The sequence below is a fragment of the Aythya marila genome, assembly GCF_965140915.1.
Source record: "Aythya marila genome assembly, chromosome: 17".
Taxonomy (NCBI): domain Eukaryota; kingdom Metazoa; phylum Chordata; class Aves; order Anseriformes; family Anatidae; genus Aythya; species Aythya marila.
This window is the reverse complement of record NC_139058.1, coordinates 12,622,099-12,642,586: the sequence shown is the minus strand read 5'-3', so window position 1 is coordinate 12,642,586 and position 20,488 is coordinate 12,622,099. Positions and strand designations below refer to the sequence as shown.

The 20,488-nt window shown below is 40.2% G+C and overlaps 1 protein-coding gene across 1 annotated transcript in view; it reads right to left on the bottom strand.

The window, feature by feature from the left end:
• Positions 1–20,488, bottom strand: part of GALNT9 (polypeptide N-acetylgalactosaminyltransferase 9) — a 142,388-nt gene that overhangs the window by 86,362 nt on the left and 35,538 nt on the right. Inside the window, exons 3-4 of the mRNA XM_082774108.1 lie at positions 7,398–7,564; positions 5,051–5,225 (exon numbers count right to left, since the gene is read on the bottom strand). Coding sequence (XP_082630234.1) covers positions 5,051–5,225; positions 7,398–7,564 — 342 coding nt within the window. The remainder of the gene's footprint in view (positions 1–5,050; positions 5,226–7,397; positions 7,565–20,488) is intronic.

The window sequence follows — 20,488 nt, the reverse complement described above, 5'->3', positions numbered from 1 at the left end:
ACTTCAGGGATAATCTATAATGATGGGCTGTGTGTAGCACAGACGAATAGATACTTGGCTTATATTTCAGATCCTCTTTCTCATGTCAGGCTGTCTCTGTCTCTTTGGTATATTGAAAATTTTTGATGAAATCCTCTTACTCCACTGCTTCCTTATTGAAACTCCCCCTTTGTCTGGCAAAATTTTAATTACTACAGCGCTGCATAACTCCATTCATTGCTTCGATACTACTTTGGTGAGATGTGAAAAAGCAATTCCTAAGCTAGAAAGCAAGTATAATACTCTATCATTATGTCTTCTTTTATGGATCCTAGCACCCTCTTTATGACTGCTAATATATTGTGTGCCTTTCTCTTATTGAGTCCTGCCCTCCTTCACTAAATGTGTCCTTTTTCTCACCCAGAGAATTAACACCCCATCTCTGCTATCTCTGCTTTCCTGCTCCCAGACAGAAAGTAGGGAAGTTCTCTTCTCCTTGTCATGTTATTCTTTCCCATCTCTCAAAGACAGGAGTCTGCATAATGCTCTACATCTTCCACAACATAATTATCAGCCAGAATGCAATTGTCTGCGCTCCGTGTTCCTGCATGGTGCCAAACGCAGTGGGTGAACCTCATACAGAAGGCAGAACAGGAATGCTGAAATCTTCAGAGGAATATGGGGAAAATCAAACTATGCAGGCTGAAATATACCTTCAGACAGGAAAGTACAACTTCTCTGGGAGATATTTTCTGTGAAAACTGTGGTTTTCCATTAAATTGTTACACACTGGCCTCCTTCCACACTCCCACTCACTGGAGCCTTTCTTTAATGCTTCTTCCAGACCCGAGCCTAGACATTCTCCCATTGTTCATCTCACCAGAAACCATGCTCCCATTTACCCTTCTCAGCCAAACTTCATTCAAATTCCACTGTACTCCCTCCTTTTCCTGCTAAAGGTGTATTACCTACAAATTGCAGGACACAGAATATAATGAAGCATCAGTGATGACTGACACTAATGTCTGCGAGTAACGTGATTGATGAGATCTGGTATCCTGCAATCATCCTTCAACCATCCTTCCAACCATCCTTCCCATCACACAGCTGGTCTGGTAGAAACTTTTATCCACAGTTCCCCTGTATTTGGGTATTTTTAACAGCTCTGTTCACTATGAAACCTCCTATAACTTGTTTGGGATCATGCAATTAGCCACTCTGTAGAAGAACTGATTTGAATGCTATCCAGTTGCAGTTTCCACAGCTCCTCTCTGAACTTACCATCTCTCAGACCTTTAACCTTCTGTTAAATCTGGCTGAAATTGGAGACTGACAGATGGATGCATTTTCCTCATAGCACAACTGTGAAACATGATTTTATCTGGAAAATATAGTTTAAAAAAGATGCAGGCAGAGGAAAAACACCTCCTACTTTTTTCCCCATTGTAGGTATACAGTACATAGAAAACAAATGGGGACCAAAGACCAGAGAACAGCAATTTCCAAGGGTACTAGAAAAAGAAAAAAAAAAGTCTTCATGGGTTTTTCTGAGCCAACATGACAGAGGGAGAGCAGATCCTCCTTTACTCTAAGAGTTAAATGAGTGCACATGACAAGCAACAAGGGTTTTAAGCAAATCCGTGTGCCACTGTCCTTGCTGAGTCTTGCCAGGAGCAAGGACAAGACGGCTGCAGAATGTCCTGTGGTCTTCTTGGGTCCACCTTCCACCTTGTTCCTTTTCTCCTCTTGGCCATTGGTATTTCCCCTTGCAAGGTCATCTGTCCCACTGCCTTTCTGCCTGCAGGCACAGCAGCCAGGAAAGAGGAAGGATGTTTCTGGCACTGAATATTCACAGATGTATTCTGAGCACTCCAAGCGTTTCATAGCCATTGGTTCTGCTGCGCTGTGGGCTCTAGACCCTGACTTCTATTGACATTAAGTAGCCATTAAAAACAAAAGAGGTTCTATTGCAGGGCAGGTGGAATTTTACATGTGAACTAAACGGGAAAATTATCGCATGCTTTTCATTTAAAATTCCATTTGAGAATTAATAGTAACAGCCTCCCTTTTAGCTGGTCACCTCCACTTCTGCTGTCACAGCAGCAGTATAGCTCTCACTACCAAAAGCCTTAAGGGGAACAGGTCAATAGAAAATCTCTGCTCTATGCTAACACATTTCAACACCTGAGAAGCAAAAAAAAAAAAAAGAGCAATTAAGCACAGTAAAATAAATAATTCAATAGTTAATTCAACCTGCCAGGTTGTGGAGTTTTTTTTTTTTTTTTTTAATATCCTACCAGATTGTATTTTAGTTTAGAAGTGTCCCTGGAGAGTTATGCTGTGAGAGCCTGTAAATGCTACATTGTGTTATAAGGCAAAAGCTCACCCATAGCGGGGCAACTGTTTAAAGAAAAAGGTTTTTTGTTTGTTTGTTGTTGTTGTCATCAGAATTCTGAATATTTCATGAGAAAGTGACGAGGTCTTTCTCTGATTCCTTACAAATTAATCTGCCAACTGATTAAGCAGGTAAAGCAGGCACAGAGTGGAAGACTAAAATTGCACTGCAGGTACATGACTGTGAGATGGAACACAAACCAAACAGAAAGTTAATGCTCTTTTCTGTGGCAAAAGAATTGGCTGTTTTTTAATTGCCTCACAAATAATCCAGAGACAGCTTTGAGTGGGAGTAATCCATGCGGCCTCCGAATACATGGGTGTATTTTGTAAATGGAGGAAAATATTCATGCACTATAAGGTTTTGCAGGAGAACAGAACAGCAGAGCTTTAACAAGCTACTCCCTCACGACTACCAAGTTGGTACAGCTCTGGGACAGGGATAGAGTAACCTGGTGGGAAAAAAAGAAAGCAACCCAGCTTGAAAGGCTTCCAGTTCCTCCTTGTAAAAGGAGATGAGATGAAAATTGAAATGACAGGCAAACACGTGAGTCCTGATGGGCAGAGTTAAACTAGGAGGGAACAGGCAGAACAACGATGGAGATGGCTGTCAGCAGCCCCAGAGGCTGAAGGGAACAGGCGAAATAGAAGAGAACACACTGAGCTTCCACATGTGACTCAAAACAAGGCAATACTTTACACTTCTGGTATATGTTTGCTATTCTCACCCATCCTCTGCAGCTACTCTAGAAGCCAAGTGGTCTAGAGAGGCTGCACAAACTGGCTCAATAGTATTAGTGAGACTTGTTGAAAGGAGAGTACACCTGGGAGGACGCAGTAAATGCAAACACTTTTTAATCTCGGGTATACTCTCATTTTCTGAGTAGTCCAGGTTCTTTCTACACTGATTTCAACTCTTCCTGACCTTAATGCAAAGTAAATTTAAAATGATATGTATATATCAAAACAAACAAACAAAACAACAACAACAACAAAACCAAGCCAACCAAACAAACAAAAAACTAACAACAACAAAAAACTTTTTCTGACTACCGACATCACTGCCTAGTTTCTCTGGGTAGAGTACATCAGTAAAACCTCAATTTACCATCCTTTACAGAATGGGTTACTGTTCTTTACAGAATGGGTAACAAAATTGTCTGCAAAACTCAAAAAACTGCAGTTCAGAGCAGAAAAAGCACTGGGAGCATGATCTCACCAGCACCAGGCTTCAGTGCCTGGTTCTGCCTGGTAGCAGATATTACCCTGAATGAACTTTTGCAATGATTTGAAAAATCCAGATGCCTTAAAAGTAAATAAATAAACAACTCAGCTCTTAAGCTTCTAGAAAATTACAGTGACAGCTATTATAGACTTTGATGGGGAAAAAGTAGGGTGAATATAAACCAGGTGCCCTACAAGGCTTACTTTATTGCATCTTCATTTTTCAAAAGATATTCATGAACATATAAAAATAAACACTCCACTCCTTTGCAATTAAGTTTCTCTCTGGTTGCAAGTACAGCTATTTTTAGTTTTAATTTGAGGATATCTCCCAGAACTGCAGAGTATAATCAGCTCCATCATAACCCTGCATCATCATTATCAAATACCAGCCTGTCTTTGGAAAATCCAAATTTTACATACTGAAGGTCCCAATAGCCATTTTTCAGCTGACTGTACAGATCAGTTTCTTCAGGCCCGAGGTCTAGTAATGCCAAATATTGGCCACTAAGTGGTGCTACTAAGATTTACTGCAACTGTAGATCTGGTCCATTAAGCTCAAATCTGTGCTACCCACAGTCAATGCCTCTCCCTTCCAAAACAAAGAGGATGAGGAAAGGCATGCTAATTTCAAGCCCCATTAAAAATATAGGAAATAATTTCACGTTTCCCTCAATTGTAAATGTAAGAATATTTACAAAGAAGTCAGACTTATATTCAAGTTTCTAAGAAGAAAAAGAAAATGACAAGCAGATAAAATAAAAGTACTTGAAAGCATGCATCCGCCTCGAGCCCTGAGCCTCCTTAATGGTATCTCCATACTTGTCTGCTTTGGAGGCTTTCCATTCATTGTGGTTTAAATTACTTTCCTCTCCACTAAGCTGTACTGGAGCAGAGACAACAACTTTTTTTTTTTTTTAATGGAACTTGCAGCCATTGGAGAAGATTGTTGACAGTGTTGCAATAATAATAAGTAATCATAGAATCATAGAATAGATTGGGTTGAAAGGAAGCCTTAAGGATCATCCAGTTACAACACCCCTGCCATGAGAAGAAACACCTCCCACCAGACCAGGTTGCTCCAAGCCCCCTCCAACCTGGCTTTGAGCACTGCCAGGGATGGGGCAGCCACAGCTTCTGGGGACAGCCTGGGCCAGTGCCTCACCACCCTCATAGTAAGGAATTTCTTCCTTGTATCTAATCTAAATCTACCCTCTTTTAGTTTACCCCTTTTCCATTACCCCTTTTCCTATCACTGTACTCCCTGATAGAGTCCCTCTCCAAATTACATTATTCAAATATAATTGCTAATGTGAAAACACCAACCTACAGTTGTCTCATCCATACAGTTCTTCAGCTCCCCAGTTGCTGAATTTATGTCTTTCACAGCCCTTGAGACATAGGGCAAAATGTAATAGCACTGCTCTCCCTGTAGGAATAGCCAAGAACTCACCAGCCAATGTTGAATTCAACATGAGCATCAAAGAACCCGACAACAGGAGAGGTTGCAGCTTTCCAGCCTTGGATTCTGGCTCGAATCAGTCCTTCTCGCTTGTTATTGCGCACTATTTTCACCAGACCTGGGTATCTTTTATTGACATACTGGTCCAGATTAAATTTGAGCTCAACTGCAGGGGAAAAAACAAAAAACATTAATGATAAGAAAACATAGCTTTGTAATGTAATGCTTTACTTTGATTTATTCTGCAACAGAAAGGGAAAGAAGTCCTTACATATTCCTAAACCCTTTGTCACTTTCACAGACACAAACCAAGTACCACAGCTGTGGGACAGACCAGTTCCAGGGGTATCAACCCAGAATAATTCTCTGCACATTAGAGCAGATACTGTTAGACTTGCAAAGCTTTAATACAGCAGGAAGGATTTGAGTGTTGTTTTGAAGAGATAGTTTGTCTACATATTTTTAAATAATTACTCATCTAATTCTCTGATGATTTTCATTAGGCTGCAACTAGCCTCTGGAGAAGCAATTCTGAACTTATAGCAGAGTAACGTGGGAGTCATTGGTGATTTTCTTTTTTTTTTAATTATTTTTTTATTTTTTAGTCTGAATTATGCTATTCAATAAGAGTTTGAAAAATAACCTCAGTGGATTTTGGGTCAAGACCTAATTCAGATCAGAATTAATTTCCCTTAATTCTAAGTTTTCCCTTAAATACAATTAATATTCTGCAATACAAGGCTTCTTCCCCATTAAACTAAATGGATCTTGAAGATTTCAAATAGACTTATCTCTTTTTTCATTTTCAGGCATTCAACCACAGATAGAGCTGAACTCATTCACTCCTTTATTCAACTTCATTTCAATAGGCTTATAAACAGGCAAATTACTAAAACAGTCTCCGTATTTTTTTAAAATCAATCTAGTTTGGTAATTCATTTACACTACAACTTATTCATAATGAGGCTTTTACTCAAATATATTTATTAGGAAAACTAGTAGAAGCTTCCATAGCATTAGAAGCCTCATTCTTCTGATCTATATTACACAGTAGAATCATTATCATCCAAATCAAAGACCTGATAAATCTCCAGCTATCTAGAAGAATGACAGAGAAAAGCCATATAAGAGTTCACTGAGAAACAATGAGACCAATTCTCTTCTGCATTACGCTGACTGAAACACTTTGCAATCTCATGTAATTACTCCATAGGTTACACTGCAGTAACTGAAAGCAGAATTGGACAAAAGCTTTCTTAAAACTATATGTTCTGAGGATTATTTGTGTTTCAGTGATTTGTTCTCTCAACCCTCTTTTCTATTTGAGTATTTTGAAGAAGAATGGCAACTGAAAACTGGAAGATTTAAAAAGCTGTTGAGCTGAGGAGAAAATGGTAAAACTGAGCCTTTTTTTTTTTTTTTTTTTTCTTTTTAAATAGGACTTGAGAAGCTGGACAGTTCTAGAAACAAAACGCAACAACATTGCTGGTCATCTGTATCCTAAAGGCAATTCCAACCCATCCCATAAAACATATTGACTGATTAACAGCACCCTACATGCTCAACAGTATTTGGAATTTTGATGGCTATAACACAAGTGCTATTTTTACGTTAACGAATGACATGACCTGAAAGTTGCATACACTTTGTGCTCATTCTGTTGTTGCATTTTCACAGCCTAATTTATTTTCTACCAATTAAAAACAAACAAACAAACAAACAAACAAACACAACTCAAAATCTGACATTACAACACATGTGAGTGTAAAGGAGCAAACTGTGCTTCCACATAAAAGAAATGATCTTCAAGAGGAATCTGTAACCCCACTTTTATTTGGAAACAGAATTTAAACTTTTGGTCTATTAATGATGGTATTGCACTGGATCTGAAAACTTGGAGAAAAGTGTTGTTTCTATATTGAGATCACCTATACAAATGCCATTCATTCTGTGAGGATTCCAATGAAATCAGCAGGGTTTATCCATATAATATTTATTTCTTATATAAATAGCTAATATTTATTGACATGTTTGTGCAAGTGGCTCAATGAACCATCTTATCAAACACAAGCTCTTCCAAATTCTACTGACTTCAGAGAAGTCCGTTAATTTACACCAACTTAAGATCTGATTATTAGCCAAAAACCAAGGGTTGCATGTATGAATTTCCTCCTCTGGCTGTGTTTAAACACAGAGTGACCCACTGCTGTTTCATCCCAACATTAAAAAAAAAAAGGATGCGTGTAAGCTAGAAGTGACCAAACTCCTTTTGATCTATATTTCATGTCCCTTAGTGACACAGGATATAGAACTTAGAGGAAAAGTTACTCGTGTTCACCATTGTCACTGTTGTCATCCACCAGAATGATCTCCTTAAGCAAGTGCGAGGGGGTGTGATTCACAACGCTGTGCACGGAGCGCAGGATGACAGACAGTGCCTCATTGACAAAGATAAAGACCACAGAGATCTGGGGCAGGTCATCTGGGTAGGTCATCTGCTTGCACCTGAAAAGAAAAAAAAAAAAAAGAATTAAAACCCAAGCAGCCAGTGGGAGGCAAAATACACTGAAGAGTATCCTCTTATCCTCCAGCATACAAGTACTTGGAGACTTTCTTCGTTCTAACCCCAAAAGAAGATGGGGTAAAAGCTGAAAAGAAGCAACATAGCTAGAAGCAGCTGTGTTTCCACCAACCAAGTGAAAAACAAAGCGTATGTGTACACACACACATTTGTAAGGATCTCTCTTCTGGAAGGTTAAAAGCATCTCTTGAAAAACAAAGGAGTATTAATGACTTTGCTCAAGAATATCTTGAAGTGGGCCCACAACACTATAGCTTGCCTCTGCTCCAAGGGCACCCATCAGAAAGTCTCCTGCTAACTTGTAATTAGAACTTGTACTTTTAAAACTAGGACCTACTCAAGCAAACTCTGCCTTTGCCCAAAGAGCATGTGCCTCCTTTCTGATTCTGTAGCTTGTGTAGCAGTAACAAATGCACAGTGCTTGTTGAATAGACATGCACCTCCTGAAACATTTGCAAAATGAATCTGCTCCATCTACGATGTGATCTTGGTATGCAGCTACTACCCACTTACGCATTTTATCGAAGACCATGCTGAGAGGAAAAACTGAGGCCTGAAGAAGGGAGCTGGTAAAGCCACACAGCACAGCACAGAATCTCTGCTTCCCAAGCCCCCCAGTCCATGCCCCATGTATCACCACACCGCCCTATCCCAGTCCATGCCCCATGTATCACCACACTGCCTTATTGCAGTGGAATTCTCTTCCACTAGCAAAGAGACTAACTTAAAAAATTACCTACATGTTCTCACAGTCAAAAGCCATTCCAAATTACCATAGAAATTACTGAACCTGCTCTCTAAAATACTGCTAATTGTATTACACAGAATGGCTTTTCCTGCTCTTATCAAACTTTCTGACCTCCTGCTCATTACCTTGGCATAACAATCATACTTCTCTCCACTACCAGCAGTCAGAAGGGTGGAGAGGGTGACAACCACTTGACTGTTGGGTAACCTTTGGAAATGAGTTATGAATTCTAGTAAAGTATGATTATTTGTAATTCCTTCTCATCTCAGCACCATTTGCACAGAGACGTGAGTACCTGTTATTGATTACAGCGTGTCCATAGCTGCTTACCAACGGCTTGCTGGTGGCCTGTACCACACAAAGGACCACTGTGTAAAACTTCTGGCTAAACTGCATTCTTACACAATCTAAAAATACACCTGGAAGAAAGACAAAGATTTACAGGAGGTGTGAATGCTCCTTTTTGAATTTCTTTTTGAATGTGATTTTCCTCTTGACCACACCAACATATCAAAGAAGTCCATTAAGAATACTTCAGGAACATGAAAGAGCCATCAGCTAAAAGCATGGACCTTGCAAGATTTCCCCTGATGAGGGACATCTTTGATCTGACAGCAATTTGCTTCAGAGCCTCACTTCTATCAGCAGGACATAGCAAATTGCATGGCAGTAAATCAGGCTGGTAATCGAGGAGCAGGTGAGCTGCCAGTGGAAGCAAGGCAGAAGACAGAGCCCAGCCCAGGCCAAATGTCCTGGTGGGATCCTGTATGCGGGCTCAAAGCTGGCAGGGAAGAAGAGAAGCAAAGAAACCACGCTGAAGTCTGGGGGTGGCAGGGAAACTGAGGAGGAAGTGCAGTGGGAATGAGAGGGCAGCCAAAGCAGCACTTGGAGAGAAGAGGGACAAGCAGAGGGAAGGTAGGATGAACAAAGACATCAGAGGCAGAGAGGCATGTGCAGAGGACTGAAGTATTCTGCCTAGGAAAAGACTGGGAACCACTAAAATAGCACAAGACTTCAGTGGTTCAGACTGGGCTTTGTCTTTGGCTCAAGACATTTTTGCTGAATCTTTCTGGAATAAGAAGTATCTGTTTTCCTGGTAAGCGGACTGGAAGACCTGTTGTGGATCGCCCAGCCACGCTGGATGCTTTTGCTAAAAGGCTGTTTTGAATTTGTTCTCTCTCCTGGGTGAAGTCACTCCTGTAATTTCTCCTTGCAGCCTTCCTTCCATATGTTCTCCCCTTCCTCTGTTAGCAGGAAGTAGCTGAAACACTGCATCATGCTTTAATTGGAGAATGCTCCAACCATCACACATTAGAATATCTTGAGTAACACAGCTACAGCAGGAACATCCAGATGGGCCAAGACAAACCTCAGGATTTAGCAGTGGATTAAAAGCTGGCATAGTTTATTACAGCAAGAATGAAGAACAGCAAAAGAAGCTATTCCCCTGAGTGAACTTTTCAATCTACAGCAATGATTCAGGAGTTCATTTCCTGAAGACTTCAGTCAACCTTGAACTCCCAGCTCCTAAAGTCACTTCAGAAAATGAGATGGATGTGCTGAAGCAGTCAGCAGAAAGTACTGGTCTACTAACAAACACTTTTTATGATGTCTGAGACCACCAGCTATCCCAGTCAGGGGCCTTTCCTTAAAAATCATTGGGTGCTTAAGTGCTTTGCTGGATTGCTGCCCAAGCTCTTCCCAATGTATTCAGTAATTAGATCCCAGACACAGCAATTTACAGTTAATACTGTAAATTCATTCCAAGAAACTCTAACCAGCAGCTGACACTCAGAACCAAACAGTGCCATTAGCAAGTCACACAGAGTTACCCTACCATCAACGTGCAGCTGTGCCTACCTTACAGCACCTCTGCAGCTTCGCTCTGTCTGGGTGCTAACAACTGACATTGCAACAGAGCATTCAGTCCCTTGTGCCTGTGTGCAGAGCTGAGAAAGTCAGAGTGTCAGGAGGAGGTGTAAAGTCAAAAAAGAGGTCATTCCAGAGATGTCCCGTGTGAAATGGGGGTGTTTAAGGCAGCACTTCGAGGGGAGTTGGAGCTTGGCTGCCCTGCTCGGGGAGCCCACAGCTGCACCACCCAGCCCTGCACCCTGCCAGGGAAGTGGGCGGGTGCTGCTGTGCTCTTTATTTCTCTGCACTAGGTCTGATCACATTATGAACTGTGGCTACCGAACGAGGGAGGACAATTACAGTATTGAAAGCCGAATTAACATCTGTCTAACACTATTGATCTGGGGAAGAACTTAGGCATAAATTTAACCTATGCATCAGTTAACAGTGGTCTAAGCTAGCCAGGCATGGATCATGTTTAATATTACTGTGATCTTAAATTACTATTGCAAGCTGTCTCAGTGCACACCAGCAAAGGACTTCAGAGCTGCACAAAGAGCAGCGTCTCTCCAGGGCAGATGTCCATTCTGTAGAGAAACACACCACTGCATAGGTTTAGGACTAGAGGTTCTAAGAAAAGGCTGATGATGCCACAGCTAATCATTTCCATGGACCAGCTGAGGATGGATTAGACCTGATATGTGAAACAACCCTTCAGGCACCTTTCGTACAACACACTAAGCATCAAACCAGAGACATCCTGCGGTTGTCTTGGGAAGAGTCTTTGAGAGGTCTTGCTCTACACTGCCTACTGCAGAGCCTGGCTAGAAACCCAGAGGTATCTCCTTTGCACATGGCAGAGAGCTTGATGTCACATCATTTTCCTCTACCCCGGAGAAGGTTTTCACTCATTTTTTCCCTTGCGTTGAACCAATTCCTTAAATGAACATTTTTGAGCCAGCCCCCTGAGCCCAAATACAAGCGCTGTCTATGCAGGCACAAGAGCAATGAGTACAGGAGTGAAGGCTTCAGGTGGCAGACCAGAACCTTGGAAAAAAATCAGGTACTAACACAGAAGAGGTCACAGATTAGAAACTGGGACAATGAGAAAACAAAAGCTTTTCAGCTGAACATCAGCCTGCTTATGACAGCCCTGTGAGCTTGTAGAGAAAAGGAAAAGAAAATTCATTTTCTTTATACCTTCATTCCACAACTGTTGTATTTCTTCTACTTGCATGCAATCCAACAGAAAAACGTGACCTCTCTTTATCAGCAAGTCTTATAGTCTGCTCAAGTTGCACTATTTTTTGTAAACAGCTGACACTACTGCTGTGCTGGTAGTTCAGGGGATTACCAAGGAAAGGCGAATTTCCTCCTCTCTTTCTCCTGCTTTCTCTCTTTTCTGCATATGCACTAACATCAAAAATGAGTTTTGCTTGTAGACCTTAATATACTGAGTTTAGAAACGGATTAGGCAATACATTTAGAGATTTCTGACAGCTTTACCCTTCAGGAAGAAATGCAAACAAAATTAAAGCTGCATCATGAATCTTAAAGTATTTAATACAATACATGTTTTTCCAATGAACCACTGGGATGGAGAAGACCGTGGGTTTCCCTCCTTCACAAAGTTGACTTGGCATGCAGAACTTCCTCTGCAGTCCCAGCACAAAAGAGCCCCAACAAGCTCCATGCCTTGAAAGCTGCAGAATGGTCTGTGTTTGTGTTTTAAAGGCACAGCAGGGGAAGAAGAAGGAAGGAAGTTTCTTTTTCTTTTTTTTTTTTTTTTTTCTTTTTTTTTTTTTTCTTCTTTTTTTTTTTTATCCCCAAGAAATATGCCGAGCTTTTGCAGCTAATGCTAGATGTATTAGTAACTTTCCAGATGCAGAAATATGCTATCATTACTTTTTTGTTGTTCTGCACTGGCAAAACAGTTAAAATGTGACAAATTACAAATATCTCCTTTCCCAGCATGGGACTCAAGTGCTGACCAGTCCATGGCAAAAAGCAATGACAGGCTACAAAAGTGATTAGCTTTATGGATCATGAATCTGTCAGGCAGAGGGCTCCAACTCCTTCCTAATTAATTCTCCTTCTCAACAGAAGGCGTTAACTGTGCAACAACATAACACTTTTTCTACTGAGGATGGATTTTTCTCCTCTATATGAAAGGAAAAAAAAAAAGAATCAGTAAATGGTTGAGTTTGAGAGTCGCTCTTTCTTTTTCTTCCTGTTTTGCAGCTCAAGGATGACTTTCTGTAAGAATCAAGTAATGAAAAGACAACTGAACAAGGGAGCACAGTGCACTGATACTCTGCATATCTCAAGAGAAGAGGACCACTGTATTTACAAGTCAGGTAAAAGGAGAAGAACATTTGCTTTCAGAAAAAGCCTCAAAAATTTGGTGAGGTGATACCTTTTCACTATGGCTATGCCCTCTTAGTGTTCCCTTTACAGAATGGCCCTCACTTTGATTTATCATACAGAAGAAAAATCAACTTCTCCTTTTTCCTGAATTTATTTGGGGAAGTGCAGATACAAGATATGATGCAATTCTGCTTGGTGCTGTGAGCTTGTTAGTCTAGGCAGCTCCATAAAGCCGTCAACCCTGATGAACAAAGGGTTTGGGAAGAGAGTGTTTTTCCTCCCTTGAGTGACAGCTAAATAAATTGAGATAGTTTTCCCTCCACCTCTGCAAGCACTATGACACTCCTGTCAGTATTTGGACATTTGGCATTAACAGACTTCCCATATCCATCAATTTTTAGGGTCCTCCTTAACTGTTCTTCAGTACAAACTAAGTCTGTTCCTAATCCCACAGTATTTCAGAGCTTCATATTAAAAGGCAGTCAAGGCAAGTCAATTAAAATAGTCTGGTCCACAGTGATATCAATGGTCATTTTCAGGGCAACAATAAACAAACATATATCTTAAATCTACTCCGTGTTCCAAGAATTCCCAGCAGCTCTTTTCTCATGCCTCCTTGATGCAATTTTCCTCATCCTGCACCCAAAAGGTAATAAAGAAATTACCCACATTCATCAGAAGAAAACACTTCGGGCCGAACCCTTGCTTCTGTGCTAATCTCAAACACTTCCTGTATCAATGAATTACTTCCCTTAATATTCATCAGAAACAAATAATGGGAAAAAAAAAAAAAAGGTAACATATTTTCTAAAACTTGCACACTAATTCTTACGAAGAACTCTCTGAAGCTCACTTGTCTTTGCTGTGGTGGGAACTGATTAGTTCAGACCAATCACAGCTTTACAGTAATTTGTGCACAACTTTAACAAAAAATGTTTTAACAGGTATCAGGTTCCTAAATGTAACCTGAGAGAAGCCTCGGGAACTGCCGATACATGACCGATGGGCAAATCTACATGCATAGTTACCATATGCAGCATGAAGATGGCCCCACTTGCAGAAACTACTAACCCTTACATTCAGGACTGTTAGATGCCTCAAAAGTAGCTGCCACATGCATAAAATAAGAGTCCCTGTATTTCAGTGAGATATTTCTGGCTTTCCCTGTGCAAATAATACCATAAACATGCCATCATGTCTAATAATCGCATCAATTTATACATACAAGCATGCTAAAACTAGTTTCAATGTGTTTTAAAACAAGAACCCTTATTAACGCAAAAATGGCTAAACTCTCATGCTCACATTCTTCTGTTTTTTTTTTTTTTTTTTTTTTTTTTTTTTTTTGTAACTTAACTTGAGTCACTAATATGTTTTGAAATACCATCTGTAAGAAATTTCCAGTCTATCCCCCAGTGTGCCCATTCAGATCTGCCTGTGGCTGGATGCACACTGCATCACAAAGCATTAGGCTGATTGGAAATTAATGGAGAAGCTGAAGTCTGCTTTCAAATGCTCTTCAGAAATCCCCAGAGAAAATGTATCCCCCATGTGACTTTATTTTTAACGGTACTAGACTTGCATTTAAGAAAGATCCCAACTAAATTTCAAGCAACATGTATTCTGCTTAATTTTAGGTGGTTTATTAGACATTAATAGCTTTTTTAGATTTGTCAAGTGGTTCTCAAGATTTCTGAGGGATTCTGGTTCTTGGATTTTTTAGCTTACGTCCTTTAAAAATAAAAGCTAGACAAGAGTTGTAACCACAATGGTGGTCTTACAAAGATTTGATTTGAGATTGAGGATCTCTTTGAACTTGAGCTCAAGTGAAAGGTAAACATCACTGAAGACAATGAAGTGGTACTAAATAAAGGCAAAACCAAAGGAATTTTGCCAATTTGCCAATAACAGTTCTTTAATTCAAAGTTCTTACCAGCAAGATATATTCAAAAAATATTACCTTTTGCACAACTTTTTCAAACTTGATTCTGGGAACTACACTTTCTATATGGGAGAGAAAAAATACTTTCATCTCAGTACTTTGCCAAAACTACAACCTCTACAACCTCATATTTCAAACAGAGAAGGTTTACAAAAAGCTATTCAAGAAGCCAGCAAATGTTTTCTAGGGTGCATTCAGAAAATTAGCTTCTACCTCATGGCACTGCTTCTTGTTTGTGCCATCAAAGGTCATTATGCCCAAACCAGCTCTTCAGCTGCATTTCTGATAGCCCCAAGATGGACTATATGTCTTAAGACACCGCCTTTTACAGTAGTGTCTCATCCATCACTATTCAAGTTCATTCCAGATTAAGAAAACAAATAGTGGAGTGGATAAAATCAGAGGAATAATTTTCAATAAATAATGTATAAGAGTAAACTCAGCATTTTCTATTTGCACAGAACAGTTTGCCATATCCTTGAAGCTATTTGTTATTCAGATAATGATATGTAAATACAGAAAGTTATCTCTGACTATTAAAAAATTACTGCAAGTATTTAATATTAAAAATTCAAGGTACTTTTGTTTAATTTTGACTATCCCAATCCCTCAGCTGGTGCTCTTGGTGCTGGACAGAGGCTGAGTATCACTGTTATCTAGAAATGTAGGGCAATAAAAAAGAGTTTTCAAGGTAACTGCTGCATAGCTCTTCACAGATTTCATTACAGGTTTGCTGTCACATTGCAGGGTGGTGGTAAGGAGGAGGATAGAGGAATGCAATCATTTTCCACTATTACTTCAGCTAACAATGTTTTTTATGGTCTCAGGAGGACATACAACAACGTTTGGCAAACAATCTTTTCTTTAATGGGCTCCGGTGTCTTTCACAGAAGACCAGCTTTAATCTCTGGTCAAATCCAGTTATGCAGCAGAATGTTTCTTCCTACCTATGTACAAATACAGGATGGTTGCAGGAGTAAACCACCAAATAGGAGGTCAGACTTAAACTGCAGAAACCCATCCCTTCGCTGTCTGCTGCAAAAGTAATGAGAAGCACTTAATGCTGCCCCATCCCAGCAGCTGTGAGGCGGGTCGTGGCTCCAGTAATCCCAGCGCTCTCTGTGCCGAGGTGATGCAGAAGCCTATTTGCCTAAAAAGCAATGGCCTTGAAATGTTTCAGCTGTGGTCACGGGGTTTTTCCTCTTGCCTTTAATGGATCAGTTTCTGTCAGAGTGAAAACAGACCAAGTTTATGGTATGTGGGAAGAATTATCGTTCTAACACAGCAGTGTTCCAAGAACAAATGCATAAAGAACATTGATTTAGCACTGAAAATGGGAGTATTAAATCCATGATGTTTAGATGCTTTATATGAGATCAAGCAGAGAACCTGGCAGTAGGAGCAGCCTGTTTATGAAAAGGCATGTCTCAGAGTCAAGCAGAGAGGACAAATGAAGGTGCATGTGCTGCAGGGATTTCCCTCGATTTTCCAGGGGCAGGAAACAGCCCAACGAAGCCTCTTTAATGACAGACGATGGAGCACTTCTGAAGATCTCAGTGGACTTTGGGTCAGGACCCTGCAGAATAAACCACTGGGCAAACACAGCTTTGTGAAAAACTTCAGGGCAGTCAGATCCCAAAGTGCTGATGGGGCATTTACATCTTTCTCAGTGATACTCACAGGATGGTTCCTTGTGTGCTATAACTACTTCGCAAAATTCAAACAGAACAGTTAAGCATGTCTTAACTTCACTAGGGTTACTCATACACTTAAAACTAAGAACATATTTAAGTGCTTCATTGGACTGGAGCCTAATTGCACTTTTACAGCTTTTGTTTAAATTAGAGGCTAGCTAGAGGTGAACAGCACAGTATTGAACAATTTCACGCATTTAGAAGTTAAATGTTAACAACAGTTTCTTACCTTCTAATTATTTCAGGCACTTCAGAAAACTTGAATTTTAATTTAATTTTAGTTATATTTAGAAATAAAAACATTTCTTTAAAAACACAGCAACATTTTCTGTCTAGCATGAAGTAACATCTAGGGCAAACACTTTATAGCATTAAAACAGTTCAACATATAGGGAATTTTTATATTTATGAGCTCTTATCCTGATTCAGAAAAAAAAAAAAACAGGCCAGCATGTGCTTTTATTTCCACTCAGATTGACAGAAATTAGACACATGTCCTCGACCAGTCAAGGTAATTGGGTGTGATCTTGAATTTGAGCAGGCCAGGATCATACAATAGCATCTTCTTGATTTCAAGAAGCTATGGGCTTTGTAGCATGTCAGTATTGTCCTGGTTTGGTTTCATCTGGGATAGAGTTCATTTTCCTCCTAGCACAGTGCTGGGTTTTAGATTTAGGATGAGAATAATGCTGATAGCACACTGATGTTTTGTCTCACCCCATCCTAGTATGCATGTGTGTAGGGGGGAGCGAATGGTTGGGTGGTGCTCAGCTGCTTGCTGCCCACCACAAGTATTCACACACTGCCCCTGCCCAAATCAGTCTGCTTAGAACAGATTTCCTTTTTTACTCTGTGCTGTCTGGTGGTTTTTCCTGCTTCTTATAGGCCAATAGATATTTTAAAGTCACACCCTCAGCGTTTGAGGATTTAAATTAGTTTGCCATCAGAAAGAAATCTAGAACTAAGTGCTCTGCAGTGGAAGAACAGATCATTTCCACTAACCACCTGCCCAGCAGACTGAAGCTGTATTCACAACCATGCCCTTCTTCATCCCTTATCTATAGACAGACATATTCGACTTGTTTCATCCAGACTATTTGCTCAAGCCTATTCGTAGAGAAACTTTCCCCCCACGACTCGCAGATTCCCTGATCTGTCAGGCAAAGGAGCCGAGTGCTCCTCTCCGAGCAAACAGAACACAAATTCCCCGCCTCTTGGGTACACTTGGGTTAATAACACCAAGGCAATAAGCCACTGAACTAGCTGTAGGTCATGTATTTATTTCCAGGCAGTGAAGAAAATACAGGAGCAAAGCTTCAATGTCATTTTTATCTTGAGTTTAATGTAAACTGCACCATGACCCTCTGGGAGAACTGCGTCCTAATGAAACATCCATGGAGTAGATGAAAGCTTACTCCGGTTGCTGAATGAGACAACTGTTCACTTTGTGGATAGAAATAGCTAAAATTTATGCCTTTCCTTTGGAATTTTAGGGGTACAGTCTAACTTAGCAACAGCACCCAAGGGTATTTTAGTGTATTGTTTTAATTACTATTGCTGCTATTAATATTATTTTACCATTAGTCAAGTCTGAACTACCATCTCTGCCAGGAAGGTATGTTTCATACTACCCTAGAGGCTAGCTCAGTGCTAGGTCATTTTGAAGACAAAATACATAAATGCAGACTAACAAAAGTCTGGAAGCATAGAATAAATAATATACTCATCCCTTGGAGCAAAGAAGCAAATAAACTAATTAAGAAACTAGTTGACAATCCAGAGGCATCTCACACAGGTAAAATGCAGCTCCACGGGGTTTCATTGCTAGGAGCTGAGAGACAGAGCTTTCTGCATAAGCAATACACAATTAGATGAAATCTCCTGTAATTTAAAGTTGTCTAATGCCTCATCAATAAATCCCACCACACGCACTCACTAAAAATTGTGGGAGCACTGCTTAGACCGAGGGAATCTGGATTTTGCTTGCTGGCTGCATGGCAATTGTTCTCATTTTCTCTGTTTAATCCAGACATATTAGGAGAGAGATGTCTTTCTGCATGGTAGCCAGCTCTGCTGTTCTCCATCAAATGGTTTCTTGTTATTGCTTAAGTGATCCCTACATGATGTATTGACTATATTATAATTCTCTGCAGAAAACAGAGAATAACGTTGCCTCCTCTTCTCTCACTACCCTTAACCTTCTGCTGAGCAAGGGCTTCCCAGCTTTCTTTCTGGGGAGGGGAGATAAACACTGATTTGCAGCATATTCCAAATGTTATTTTCAAGTATTTAATAATGTATATACCAAAGTTTGTCACAGTAAGACACAGAAGAGTCTTACCTTTAGAGATCGCAGCCCATACCAACTTTCTTCACAAAGAGGAACTTTGACTCCAATACTCATTAATTACAAACTTGGGCTACTCATCTTTCTAAGACAGAGCATTTACTTGCACACTAAATAAAAAACGCGATATACTAGGCACACAGGGAATGCTCTTCTTGTCCCCAGTAACCCTGCCTTTACCATACTTCAGCTTGTTAAGGTATCATTACAAGCTTTGTGTGAAAAATAAAATTTCCCAGTTGAGTTTCCCCAGTGCTCACAAGGCTATTCTTCCCAACGCACAAAATTGTCAAGAACCATAGATATCAGGAATCTGATTTTACACCACATTTCACACACTGATCTCCTTCTCTTATACACTTACACAGAGAGTGGGTTTTCTGAACATTAGTAACCTACACTGCAAACTGCCTGCTCTACAAGGGTCATTTATATACTCCTAGGCAGCCAGAAAACAGAGATGACCAAGATCAGCCTGGTGCTGGCTTTACAAAAGGGGCATCGAGGCACAGGCTTGGTGCTCCTGCTCCTCAGGGCTTGCACTTCAGAAGTGTCCAGGAGGGGACTTTGAACTGTTGCAGGATTTCTTGTAGCCAAAAGGATGCAGGTCAGAATGGCACATTTCCAGCTGAGCAATTGTTTCTTACTGTGACAGCCATTTGGTTTGGTACAAGTTGAGGGAAACGTGCACAGACTGCATGGGAAGCACCTATTAGACCTCCACCTGGCAAGGTGACCTGGTTTGACTCTGGTTTGTTTTTGAGACCATAGCATAAAGTTTAGAGGTAATACAACAGAAGACAAGATTTTTTTATTTTATTTTATTTTTTTTTCCCCAGAAAGCTAGAGAAACAGAGAATAGAGCCCCCATACTTCAACATCATAAAGCACCTCAAGCAGAAGGTGCTGTTTCAGAGAAACAAAACCTTGGAAAGCACCTAGATCAGGCGAACCAAGACAGGGAGCTTACATTTTCTACACTGCAATAGTCCACTACTTTTGGCAAAGGCTAGTTTTAAGAGTCTCTCATTTTTATTATCACTAAATTCACTCAAAACAAGAGACATGGGCAAAACAAGAAGTGACACTATTAAAATGAAACACAGCATCAACTCGGAGTCCACAGTTCCGTTTTATTTCAGATGAAGAGTAAATTGTCTAACATTTTGACCTATTCATGTTTTTATTGCAAAGACACAAACAACAGCTAAAAAAACCTTATGTTATTTGACCTGAAACCTTGACTTTTTTATACTGTAAAACCCATCCAACTAAAAGAAGTACCAAAATTAGGTAATTTTTAATGTTACATCAGGAAGGCAGTTGGAGATAATACATACTTCTTATTGTCAGCTGAACTAAATTTGCACATTTTAAGCTAGGAAAGGGGAACAACTTCACCTAAAGACATGGGAAGAACTTCTTCAAAGCTGTAAGAAGAATACCAGGTATAGTGTAACAGAGATGCAGGTACGATGACATAAAAGGAAAAAATAATAATAATACAGCCTTGAATTCATTGCTTGGCTTGTTCTGTTACCTCTTTTTATCCTGTAATGTAATACCAGGGAATGTAACACAACATGACAGTTCAGAAATTTACAGGAATATCCTTTTCTCCCTGACACTGATAGCGTGCAGCCAACAGCCACAGGCTCAGGGGAGGGAAATGAAAAACTCTACACTGCCAACCCACAACTACAGACAGACGGCTGCAAGTCACTGCTGGACCTCAGTAGTGCTTCTGCATCACAGATGCATACACGATTTGAGGACAGCACCCCCACAATTACTCTTCTTAAGGGGAAAATACTCCTGCTATGAAAATATTGTCACTCTCAAGTTCAGAAAATTAGTACACTCTCAAACTGTACTTAAGGCACCTGTAAGGGTGCGGGT